The sequence below is a fragment of the Mobula birostris genome, chromosome 1 (assembly GCF_030028105.1).
Source record: "Mobula birostris isolate sMobBir1 chromosome 1, sMobBir1.hap1, whole genome shotgun sequence".
In the NCBI taxonomy this organism is placed as follows: domain Eukaryota; kingdom Metazoa; phylum Chordata; class Chondrichthyes; order Myliobatiformes; family Myliobatidae; genus Mobula; species Mobula birostris.
This window is the reverse complement of record NC_092370.1, coordinates 25,474,754-25,488,126: the sequence shown is the minus strand read 5'-3', so window position 1 is coordinate 25,488,126 and position 13,373 is coordinate 25,474,754. Positions and strand designations below refer to the sequence as shown.

The following is a 13,373-nucleotide window of genomic DNA, read 5'->3' as shown; positions in this document are numbered from 1 at the left end:
GCATAACCTGACTAGTGGCTTATAAAGCTTCAGCACTATCTCCTTGTTTTTATATTCTATTCTCCTTGAAATAAATGGCAACATAGTATTTGCCTTCTTCACCTGTAAATTAACCTCGCAAACAGGAGGAAATCTGCAGATGCTGGAAATTCAAGCAACACACATCAAAGTTGCTGGTGAACGCAGCAGGCCAGGCGGCATCTCTAGGAAGAGGTACAGTTGACGTTTCGGGCCGAGACCCTGACGAATTACCTTTGCGTCTCTGATGTTTGAATTTTCTTCCCACTTAGATAATAGTCTGCACTATTGTTCCTTTTACCACAATGCATTATCATACATTTTCCAACACTGTATTCCATCTGCCACTTTTTTGCCCATTCTTCCAATTTGTCGAAGTCCTGCTGCAATTGCATTGCTTCCTCAGCACCACCTACCCCTCCACCTATCTTTGTATCATCCGCAAACTTCGCCACAAAGCCATCAGTTCCACTATCTAAATCATTGACAATGTGAAAAGCAGCGGTCCCTGTACTGACCCCCTGTGGAACACCACTGGCAACCAACCAGAAAAGGCCCCCTTTATTCCCACTCGCTGTCTCCTGCCTGTCAGCTATTCCTTTATCCATGCCAGTATATTTTCTGTAACACCAATGGATTTTATCTTGTTAAGCAGCCTCATGTGAGGCACTTTTGTTAAATGCCTTCAGAAAATCCAAGTATACGTCAGGCTGTCTTTTCAAGAGGGTGAATCCTTGCAAGGCGACAGAATCCAATGGAGTACCTGGTAATTCTCTGAAAACCTGTGCCAACCAACTGGCAGGGGTATTCAAATATATTTTCAATCTTTCACTGCTACAGTTAGAAATTCCTACCTGCTTCAAAAGTGCCCAAGAAGAGCAGTGTGACCTGCCTCCGTGAGTATAGTGCAGTAGCACTCACATCTATGGTGATGAAATGCTTTGAGAGGTTGGTCATGGCTAGAGTCAAGACCTGTCTCGGGAAGGATGTGGACCCACTGCAATTTGCCTATCCCCACAATAGGTCTACAGCAGATGCGACCGCAGAGGCTCACCAAGCAGCCTTGTTTCACCTGGACAATGCAAATACCTGTGTCAGGATGCTGTTTATTGACCATAGCTCAGCATTTAACACCATCATTCCTACAGTCCTAATTGAAAAGCTACAGAACCTAGGCCTCTGTACCTCCCTCTGCAACTGGATCCTCGACCTCCTAACCAGAAGACCACAACCTGTGCGGATTGGAAATGACATCTGCATCCTGCTGACAATCAGCACTGGCGCACCATGTGGATGTGTGCTTAGCCCACTGCTCTATTCTCTCTACACCCATGACTGTGTGACTAGTGTAACATACCCCATGACAGGAATAAAGAATCAGCAGAGATTTGGAGTCCAGTATTGCTATAAACTAATAATATTTATTAATAACTATGCAATACAGTAAACTAAGTGAAGATAAATCAAACAGGTTAGCAGGAATTACATATGTAAGTACCGTTTGTAAGTAAATCAGTAAGTGTGGAAAAATATGTATGAAAAACCAAGCTTCTTTAAGCCTAGGGGTAAAAAGATACAGTCTTAAGATGTTGAGTAAAGTTCAGTTCAGTTCGTGGAATTTAGTTGAATAGTGATGGAGAGAGAGAGAGAGAGAGAGAGAGAGAGTTGAGTCTTCAGGTGAGCTGTTGCCATCGATCTTCTCATCGTGTTCCGAAATCCTTCACAAGTCACCGACTGTGACTTTAACCAGGGGGACTGGTTTTCCTGTGGTGGAGCTATCACCCCGGCAAGGGTGGGCACGTAGACAACTCCCCACCAGTCAACCCCTTCTCCTTCACTGGTAGAGCAATTGGATCAATCCGCCTGATTGATCCTCCAAAACCCACTTTCTCTGCGGGCACAACGATGCTCATTCAGTGTCCCAATCATGTGTCTGAGGTCTGTATCATCTGACCTCCTATTTATCTCACCATGCTGAGCATCACCTGTCATTCAAAAAGTCCCTCCTTCCTTTGTCTGTAAAGAAATGCAAGCAGGCAACAAGTCCTTGAAAGTAACATCAATAATGTGCTGTCGGTCACCATAGCAACCTTCGAGCTGCTCAGTTTTATCTCCAAAGTAAAACTCCAAAGTTACTTCCCGTGACAGTCCAACCGTCAATCTTCGTCTCTCTCTCTTTTCAAAACAAACCATCGATGATAAATAGCTCTCTCTCTGTCTCTCTTCAAACAGTTAATAGGGGCACTCCTGGATCCCCTCACACCAGTCATAGCTCAAATGCCAATCTGTAAGTTTGCTGATGATACAATCAGAGTTTCAGATGGTGTCTAAAAGGGCATACAGGAGTGAGATACATCAGTTCCTTGAGTGCTGTCACAGCAACAACCTTGCACTCAGTGTCAGCAAGACCAAAGAGCTGATTGTGGACTTCAGGAAGGGTAAGGTGAGGAAACACAAACAAATCATCACAAAGGAATCAGAAGTGGAGAGAGTGAACAATTTTGAGACTAGAACTAGGGAACATTGCCTCAAGATTCAGGGGAGAAGATTTAGGATGGAGATGAGGAGAAACAGTTTTTCCCAGAGAGTGGTGAATCTGTGAAATTCTTTGCCCAGAGAAGCAGTTGAGGCTTCTTCATTAAATATATTTAAGATACAGTTAGATGGATTTTTACATAGTAAGGAAATTAAGGGTTATGAGGAAAAGGCAGGTAGATGGAGCTGAGTTTACGGACAGATCAGCCATGATCTTATTGAATGATGGGGCAGGTTCGATGGGCCGGATGGCCTACTCCTGCTCCTATTTCCTATGTTCTTATGCTCACATTCCTGGATGTCAATATCTCTGAGGACCTAACCTGGATGCAACATATTGTGCAGCTATGAAGAAGGCAAGAAGGTGGCTATATTTCAGTGGGACCTTGAGATTTGGTGTGTCAACTAAGACACTCAAAAATGTCTACAAATGTACCATGGAGAACTTTCTGACTGGCTGCATCACCGAATGGTATTGTGCCGGGGGGAGGGGAGCAATGCAGAAGGCTACTGCATAATATCAAAATAAGTTGCAGAAACTTGTAAAATTAGTCCGCTCCACCATGGGTACTAGCCTCCATAGTAATCAAAACATCTTCAAGGAGTGAAGACAGCATCCGTCTTTAGGGATCCCCACCATCAAGGACGTGTTCTCGTCATGTTGTTACCATCGGGGGGGAGATACAGAAGCCTGAAGTCACACACTCAGTGAATGAGGAACAGCTTCTTTCCCTCCGCCATCCAATTTCTAAATGGACATTGAACCCATGAACACTACCTCACCACTTATTTATTTCTGGTTTTTTGCACTATTTTTTAGCTTAACAATAGACATATATATACTTATTGTAATTCAGTTTTTATTCTCTGTATGTAGGGTTGGATTTTTTGTCATCAGTAAAGTTGGAAATATTACACTTGGTCCCTTCATTCAGACCAGCAGTAGGACATTTTAGGAATGTTCGATGAATGGCCATCCCTACAAATGAACAAGCTTCCATAACATTAAATTCAGAACTAGTTTCCTCTCCTTTTCAACCTTTAATGATTATTCCTTCTAAGACTCTGCCTTGCTTCTGTATCATCTATGTCCATCTCCTGAGTCAACACAGATGCACAAAAATCCATTTAAAATCTCCCCCATCTTTTTCAGCTCCACGCATAGATTACCACACTGTTCACCCAGGGGACCAATTTTGTCCCTTGCAATCCTTTAGCTCTTAATATATCTGTAGAAGCTCTTAGGATTCTCCTTACCTTGCCAGCTAGATTTCCTTCTTCAGTGTTCTCTTGCTTTTCTTATACTACTCAAGTACTTCATTTGTTCCTACCTGCTATGCACCTCTTTTTCTTAACCAGGGGTTCAATGTCACTTGAAGATCAAGGTTTTCTGAACCTGTTATCCATGCCTTTTATTTTGACAGGAACATCCAAACACTGTACTCTCAAAATTTCACTTTTGAAGGCCTCCTGCTTACCAGGTGCTCCTTTGCAGGAAGCAAACTATCCGAACCCACACTTGCCCAGAACCGTGGGCAGACATGTGGTAGCGCGTTTGGAACTACCTGCTTGGGGCGGACCTTTCGGGGACAGTCTGACGTCACGACGCCCTGCAGGTCGTAGGGGCCCACGGGAGAGGAGTTTTAAGCACACGATTTTGAATCAGTAAAGGCATTCTGAGTTCAGCTCTCTCTGCCTCCATGTGTTTTTTTGGTAGCATGTTTGCGCATGACTATATTGGTGACCCCAACGTTCCAGACGGCATCTGGAGCCGGAGACTCAGCGACCAGCCATGGGTTCGAGCAACTCGCACAGCGTGGTCTCTCTGAAGCTCCCGACTTTCTGGGCCACTCAGCCCCACATTTGGTTCGAGCAGGCTGAGGCCCAGTTCAATATCAGAGACATTACAGCCAACGCCATGCAGCACGCTCGACCAGGAGATGGCAGGCTGGATCATTGACTTCCTACGCCAGCCACCAACGGAGGACAGGTACACTAAGCTTAAGGTGCTCCTGATCCGTACCTTCGGACTCTCCCGCCGCGAACAGGCTGCGTGGTTCCTACACATGGACGGCTTGGGCGACCGCACGCCATCCAAGCTCATGAATGATATGCGGCGCTCATGGACGGCCATAAGCCGTGCCTTTTATTTGAACAGTTGTTCCTCGAGCAAATGCCAGAGGACATTCGCCTCCTCCTCGCAAGTGAGGATTTCAGTGACCCACACAGGATCGCAGCTAAAGCAGACGTCCTTTGGCAGAGCAAGCAACGTGGAGCAGCCTCCATTGGCCTAGCCACGATCATGCGCCCCAAAGCCCAGGCCCTACAACCAAAGCTGTCGAGACCCACGGGGGAAAAAGACGAAAGTTTGGAACAATGGTGTTTCTATCACCAAAGATGGGGTTCAGGCGCGCGCCGCTGCCGTCCACCATGTGCTTTTCCGGGAAATGCCGGGGCCAGCCGTCGCTAATGGCTACGACAGCTGACCACCGAGACAGCCTCCTGTAACTCTGGGACCGACACTCTGGGCGGTGCTTCCTGGTAGACACCGGGGCCGAAGTCAGCATACTCCCCCCCTTCGAACATGGACACTCGTAACACGGTCCCAGGCCCCAAACTCACCGCTGCAAATGGCACCAGTATTGAGGCATACGACCCGCGAACTATCTCACTGCATTTCGGGTCCAGCCGTTTCACTTGGACTTTCACGTTGGCAGTGGTGTCACAGCCACTACTAGGGGCAGAGTTCCTACGAGCCAACTGCCTCCTGGTCGACCTAAAAGGCCTGTGTTTGGTCCCTGCCGAGACATTCCAGACTTTCCAGCTCAGAGAAGCCAAGCTACACCACGGTATTATGTACGGGAAAGTTATCGGCATGGTTAGAACATTGGCTGATTGGTAGAAGGCAGTGAGTGTGATTTCTTGGCTGCCAGTGAACAGTGTTCTGCAGGAGTCGGTGTTGGGATCGCTTCTTTTTGTGTTGTATATCAATGATTTAGATGGAATAGAAGGCTTTGTAGCCAAGTTTGCAGATGATATGAAGATCAGTGGAGTGCCAGGTGGTGTTGAGGATACAAGAAGGCTGCAGAAGGACTTAGACAAATGAGGAAAATAGGCAAGAAAGTGGCAAATGAAATACAATGTTGGAAAATGCATGGTCATGCACTTTGGTAGTAGAATGCACTTTCTCTCGCTCGCACGCTCTCGCTTGCTTTCTCTCTCGCACTTTCTCTCGCTCACTTGCTCTCAAAAAATTGATTTCCGTGATATTGTATATAATTTGCGGGCATCAGGGAGCCACTATTCATATGCGGGAGACTCCCAGAACTTCCGGGAGAGGTAGGATGTCTGCCTTAAGTATTGTGAATAATTTTGGGGTCCTTGCTTAACAAAAGATTTGGTGGCATTGAAGAGGGTTCAGAGGAGGTTCACAAGGATGATTCTGGAAATGAGAGTGTTACCATATGAGGAACGTTTGATGGCTCTGGGCCTGTACTCATTGCGCTGGAATTTAGAAGGATGAAGGGGAACTCAGTGAAACCTTTTGAATATTGAAAGGTCTAGACAGAGTAAATGTGGAAAGGATGTTTCCCATGGTGGGGGAGTCTAGGACAAGAGGGCACAGCCTCAGGATAGAGGGGTGTCCATTTAATACATAGATTTGCAGGTATTTGTTTAGCCAGAGGGTGGTGAATTTGTGGAATTTGTTACCACAGGCAGCTGTGGAGGCCAGGTCATTGGGTGTATTTAAGGCAGAGCTCGATAGGTTCTTGATTGGACACGGCATCAAAGGCTATGGGGAGAAGACTGGGGAGTGGGGCTGAGAAGGGGAGAAAAGGATATGCCATGATTGAATGATGGAGCAGACTTGATGGGCCAAGTGGCCTAATTCTGCTCCTTTGTTTATGGTCTTATGGAAATGAGTATACAGTCAATGTTTTGAGCTGATACACTTCTTCAGGAATGGAAAGTAAGGGTGAAAATGCCAGAACAAAATAGTGGAAGGAGGGGAAGGGGGACTAGATGAAGGTTTTAAGTAGAGATTGGAGGGTGGGAAAGGTGGCTGGAGAAGAAGGAATCTAACAGGAAAAGAGAGTAGACCATGGGAGAAAGGGAAAGAGGAAGGGCAGTGGGGGAGGTGATAGGCAGGTGAGGAGAAGAGGTAAGAGGCCAGAGTGCTGAATGGAAGAAGAGGGGAGGGGGAGGGGAAAATTACCAGAAGGAGAAATCAGTGTTCATGCAATCAGGTTAGAGCAGAGGTCCCTAACAATTTTTATGCCATGGACCCTTACCATTTAGTGAGGGTCTGTGGACCCCAGGTTGGGAACCCCTGACTACCTAGGTTGAATACGAGGTCTCACCAATGTAGAGGATGTCACATCAGGAGCAATGGATACAATGGATGATCCAACAGATTTACGGGTGAAATATTGCCTCACCTGGAAGGACTGTTTTGGGCCTTGAACGGGGGCAAGAGAGGAGGTGAATAGGCAATTTTCTGTCGCTTGCAAGGATGTGTGCCAGGAGGGAGGTTAGTGGGGAGGAATGAATGGACAAAGGAAATGTGGAGGGAGCAATCTCAGCAGGAAGTGGAGAGTGTGTGTGTGGGGGGGGGAGGGGAAAATATGTTTGGTACAAGGAACCTGTTGAAGATGGCAGAAGTTGGATGTGAAACATCATAGACCATTGTATCTGCTGCTCCCGATGCTGTCTCCTCTACCTTGGTGAGACCTGACGTAATGTGGCGGAATGCTTTGTCGAGCACCTCCACTCCATCTGCCAAAAGCGGAATTTCCCGGAGGCCAACCATTATAATTCTCATCCCCATTCCTATTCCGACACATCAGTCCGTGGCATCCTGTTTTGCCACTCTCAGGGTGGAGCAGCAATACCTCATATTTTGTCTAGGTAGCCTCCAACCTGGTGGCATGAACATCAATTTCAACTTCAGGTGATCTTTTCCTCCTGCCCCTTCCCTCTTCTGGTCACCACTCTGGTCTCAGCTCTTCTCCTCACCTGCCTATTACCTTCCCCTGCTGTTCCTGCTTCTTCCCTTTCTCCTATGGTCCACTCTCCTCTCCTATCAAATTCCCTCTTCTCCAGCCTTTCCCACCCACCTGACTTCACTTATCACCTTCTAACTTTGCCTCCCTACTTTTTTCTTTATTCGGGCATCTTCCCCCTAACTTTCTAGTCCTGATGAAGGGTCTCAGCCCAAAACATCTACTATTTACTCACTTCCATGGATGCTGCCTGACCTTCTGAGTTCCTCCAGCATTTGCTCTGGATTTCCACAATCTGGAGAACCTCTTGTGTTTGCAAGACATTCTTAGATTGGACTTCCATCCTGCCTCAAGGGAAATAAACAATTCTTTAAGTACATGACATGAAGAACTTATGGTGGGTGGAAAGAGCACAAAGGGTCTGTCAAATAACTTATAACTACATTGTGTGGATTCTTCAGCGCTATCCAGCTCATTCATGCTTGCCTCTCAGGGGTATAACTTAGGGAGTTGTATTGATGACTGTGAGGCAATCAGTGGCTTCTGAAAGGTGCAAATTAAAAAAAGCTCCACTTCAGCTGAGTACTTGATGAATGATGGTAACCTATATATATATAGGTTATATAAAAATAAAAAGGCTACTCGAATAAACCAACACCGCTGTTAGAGATGAAGAACGGGGAGTTAATCCTGTAAGATGTGCCTTCTGTTCCAATTGAATAATAATGTTCAAAGCCGAAGAATATGTTTGATCCTTTATTAATCAGCTAGCAAAACAAACAATCTTGAAGCAATAAAACTAATGAAACTAAAACTAGCGATATAACAAAATAAACAGTCTTAATGTATTAAATGTACATAAGCTTTCAATGTAAGTAAAAACAATTAAATTATTTTTGGCAAAGTTAAGCATAATTAAGTGAAATTAAATGGTCAACCAAAATATATCATACCCAGCTGTTCCTACCTCTAACTAACTCTAACCAAACTAAAGGCAAAGTGTGAATACAAAACCCCTCCCTTAAAAATACCCAATGACTTGGCCTCCATACCACCTGTGGCAATGAATTCCACAGATTCACCACCTCCTGACTAAAGAAATTCCTCCTTATCCCATTCTAAAAGGACTCCCCTCTATTCTGAGGCTGTCCCCTCTGGTCTTAGACCTCCCCACCATAGGAAACATCCTCTCCACGTCCACTCTATCAAGGCCTTTCAGCATATGATAGGTTTCAGTGAGGTCACACCATCAGACAATAGGACCAGCATCCTGAGGTGTTGACTGCAGGCCATCTGAATATAATAAATGGGTTCTATTTTTGCAGATGTCATTAGGTCAATTTAATCCACATCAGAGAATATATAAAAAATAAGTCATTGTATGGTAACCAATACTCTATATTATTGTAATGAATGGCACCAAAGTGCTGAAGACTGTTAAGAAAGAACAATTATTAAAAGTTGAGTGAGAAGGGAGATTATTCTGTTGTTTGTAGAAACAAAAGTCTGTTTGACTTTGAATTTAATAATATTTTTGGAGCTTGTTCTTATGTGTCAGGTTGTACTCCAGGGGTAGCCAGTACTGATCCTAACAAAATTTGATCCCCCATCATGATGGTTGGAAAATTTAAACTGATGCAATTAGTTTGGAAAAATGTGTCAGTACCATGAATCATGAAACTTTAGAAAGAGCAAAAAAATACAACTGGCCTTGAATAAAAATAATTTGGCATCCTTGTTATCACCAATTTATTGACTCTTAACTGTCTTAATTCAAGATCAATTAGCCATTGTTAAGAATAGCCACGTCTCTTGCAGGAATAACTATACAAAGGATAGACATGAGATTGGGTACAAAAAGGTGACTTGAGCTTTAGTAATATTCATTGTTATCAGAGTGCCCGAACTGCATCCACTTTTTGTATGATTTTGTTTTGTCTCTGTAGAATCTCAGAAGCAACAGCATCTAATGGCATTTTCCACTGGTATCTCTTGAAATTGCTCTATCTGTGAAAATTCATGGCCAAGTTCTTAAAAAAAAGATTCAAAACTGTGAAGGTGGACACATCATGTATTGTTTCACCAAGATTACAGTGTGTATTAGATGACAGGTTAGAACTAATACATCATGAAATGGAGTCTATAGAATCCCAGTAAGTTTAATCTTAACAGTACTTTATTTTTTAATGCAAGCTTACTTTTGAATTATCACAGTTAAAAAATGCAATTGGAGGTAAAATACAGCATGCCAGAATAAAAGATTATTTTTAAACATTCCCTGCACAAGTTAGTTTTTTTTATAACCATTTTTAACATGTAAATAACAGACACTATCAAACAAATATAGCAAGCTTGATGAACTGAGGTGTTTTGGATTTAGTAAGAGAATGAATGAAATTTTATGGCTTTGTTCACTGAGAGGGAAATTCATTAATAATGACAATGTTACACAGTCACATATGGGGTATATGGGGTGTCAGGGAGGGGTAGCACCTCTGGTGGGGGAACATGTCGCGTCCTTTTCAGGGCGGTTAGTCCACCTTTGGTCCCCACCTGGCACTCAGCTCTCACCTGTGGCTCCCCGTAGCTGTTTGCAGCAACAGCGGCCACACCCCGGGCAACAGCTTCGACAAGCCAGCTAAACCAGGTGAGGGTAGCCGACGGGTCTCAAACCCTTGGTGAGATAGGGGGTTGTCTATCCCAGTATGTGAAGACAGACTCCGGCGGATTGAGCGGATGAGACCAATGGAAGGTCCAACGGTCAAGAAGGCGGTCTCTGCAAGTGTCGTGGAACGTGTAGAGCAGGACAAGACACAGAAGACGTCCTGGTCATCCATTGCGCCTAGTCCCATCTCCAGCCGTCTAGACTCTGTCTTGCCACTGGACCCAGATGGGAATTGGGAAGAGAGAGTGAGGCTGACGCTGCGCAATTCTCCCTCATTTAAATCCAAATGACGCGCTAGTCTCGACACCATCATTATGGTGTCGAGGTCCTCATCGACGTCAACGATGGACAAACAACAACACGGTCACAGTATAAAAAGCATTCGTGCTATTTTTCCACCTCCTTTGAACAGTTGAAGCCACCAAGGTTTTGTTCTATTGAAGCCTCCAATGTCAGGACCAATACAAAGGGCATTATATAGTCGCTGGTGATGTTGCCATATAAGAATTCTTAGGCTGTCACATCAGTGACCCTAAATCATATAAATATTATAAAAGGCGTGCTCTGTCACCGTAAAAAAAACTACGTACATGTAAATTTCAGAAATAACCAGAATTTTGTTAATTTATCTAATGTTTCAGCCAAATCTTTTTAAAATATATTTATACCCTTATTTCCTGATATTTCTAAAAGGTCAGAATTCTTTCAAATTGCCCTGATTTGTATAGATTGTTTCTTTAGTTACCAACTTGCACATGAAATGACAAGGCACAAATTGTCAGACAAATTTGAGATTTAGATAATGCCAAGACAGAGAAACTAACTTACAAAACTCTTTAACTCAAGAGTTACAAAACTCTTGCAGAACTACATCCATTTTAAATTTGGTTTTAAAAATAAACAGAAAAGTAGGTTTACCACAAAAATAGATGTAACTGTTAAAACTGGTCTATTTTTTAAATTCCATATGCTGTAGTTTGAAAAAGTATAAAATCAAATATAGCCATTAAGTTTATTCTTGTACACATTTGGATAATTTGAACAAACACAATAATCATGTGGAATGTGTTCTACATCATAAACTATACAGAAAAGAAAAATTGAGTCTGGTTAAAGGAAAAATAGTATAGCACTGCTTCTTGGTGTCGAACACATTCACCTCCCCATCCACTGTACCTCCCAAGTGACAAGAGACTTTAATATACATCATATTGTATTCTGACTCTGTAATTTCAAAAAAATTATTCCATCCTGACAAGATATTTTGTGGATTATAATCAACCATTTGATTTGAGAATGAACATGCCCTACCCATTATAGATATTGTATATATTACTTTTGAAAAAATATCTCAAAGATAAGGGATAGTATTTTGGAATGATTAAATGCTCTGGAAATATAAATAAGGAACACATCACTACATTAAAACATAATATACAAAACAGTACTGCTCCACAAATTGAGAATACAAATCATAATACAACCACAATGTAAAAGCAGGCAACACCTCAATGCAGTTGTATTTCATTACTTCAAAACACAAATATTCTTCTAAAGAAACACTAATTTATTACTGAGCTCAAGGCCTATTAAGAGCACATTACTGATAATAACAATGCACTTTGTCCCTTCAGGAGTACATTTTCAATACCATAGAAATGCCTCAAGAATATGTTCTGAAAATTGAAAACAAAAAGGATCTGCAATATACAGTATTAGAAAACAGGAAAGTTTCATAATTCATGTACTGTACTCAGTTGGAGTTTTGGCACTATTGGTTTCCCTATTGAATTGCAAGTAATGGGAAGATACAAACTATAACCTTTATTAATGATAATTATCAAACAAACAGCACAATACATGATTAAAGGAAACTAGTGCATGAATTATTCTGTCAGGCCAGGTGGACAAAATCGCATACTGATGTATTTTGGCTTATATTGTACCGTAATTCATTTGCATTCTTGATGTGCAAATTATGTATGTATGGTAGAGAGTGGCCTAGTTTGTTTTGCAGCAATAAATATGGAATGGATACAAGAACTTTGCTAGCATTACTGCCTCCAGTTCCTTTTGTTGGAGTATCAAGATTGGAGTGAATAGACAGGCTGGCATCACATGGGCTACCATCGGTAGGGAGGACCTTTTGCTATATTGTTGTTCAGTTGAAACAGTCAAATAAGTTAAAGGTTGGAGTAGTAAATGACTAGCTACATTTGCAAGATATTTCACTATCTACACGGCATAAGACAGTTAAAAGATATGTTTGCAAATATGACTGATGTGAAATTTTTGTTTATTTCAATGTGATTAATTGTGCTCTAGTTTGTAATCATCTCTTGCTGTACTCCAAGTCCAGGGTAACCCTGTTAAAGTGCATGTATCATGTTGTATTTAAAACATGTCATCTCACAGGCAGTAATATACTTTTGCTTTTTATGTTGTAAAATTATGATTTGCTCTCAAAAACATGGAAAATGTTTTACATGTCCACCATATACATACAACTTCCAATTGGATCATCTCCCATTAATGCACAATTTATTGACTTCATCTTAATTTCTGAACAAGTATTTATAAGTAACATTTCTTTAATTCAGCAATAACTCATAATATCTTTGTGTACCCTGTTACTCTTGCTGATAAAATGATCTACAGTTTTATGTGCCTTCATAACTAGAGATTAATTATCATAAAAGATACCATTATTCAGCAACTGTCCTTTGAAATCCTCAATATCTATTCCAAGTCATCTTCCGAATTCTTAAACATTAAAATGGAATTGTAAATCTTCAGGGCTGGGCCTAATTTGATGCTCATGATCTTAATTATATCCATCTGTGTCAGCAACAGGAATGCTTCTCCATCAATCTGCTGTAAAACAGAACAAAATTTGTTGGTAAAGCAACATTTAATTCACCAGCTCCAAATAGGTGGAACTTTATTATCAACTTTGATCATCTCATTGCCCCAATACATACACTGTGATCAAAGTTGAGGACTAGTATTCAAAAAGTTTGTTTTCTTTAGGTGGAAGTTACAATGGACAGTAGACTACAATGTGCTACTGAAGGTGGCAGAAAACTACTGCCCACTTCCAGAATTTTTGGGAACAAATCTGAATATGGTCATCAGCCTCAGGAATATTGACA

General features: G+C 42.2%; 1 protein-coding gene across 4 annotated transcripts in view; it reads right to left on the bottom strand.

Annotated features, from left to right (window-relative positions):
• Positions 1–11,175: 11,175 nt before the first annotated feature.
• LOC140195107 (lethal(3)malignant brain tumor-like protein 4) overlaps positions 11,176–13,373 on the bottom strand; it is a 402,850-nt gene continuing 400,652 nt past the window's right edge. For all 4 annotated transcript variants that reach the window (XM_072252853.1, XM_072252873.1, XM_072252862.1 and 1 more), the window contains one exon: positions 11,176–13,095. In XM_072252853.1, coding sequence (XP_072108954.1) covers positions 12,961–13,095 — 135 coding nt within the window. In that variant the 3' untranslated portion in view covers positions 11,176–12,960. The remainder of the gene's footprint in view (positions 13,096–13,373) is intronic.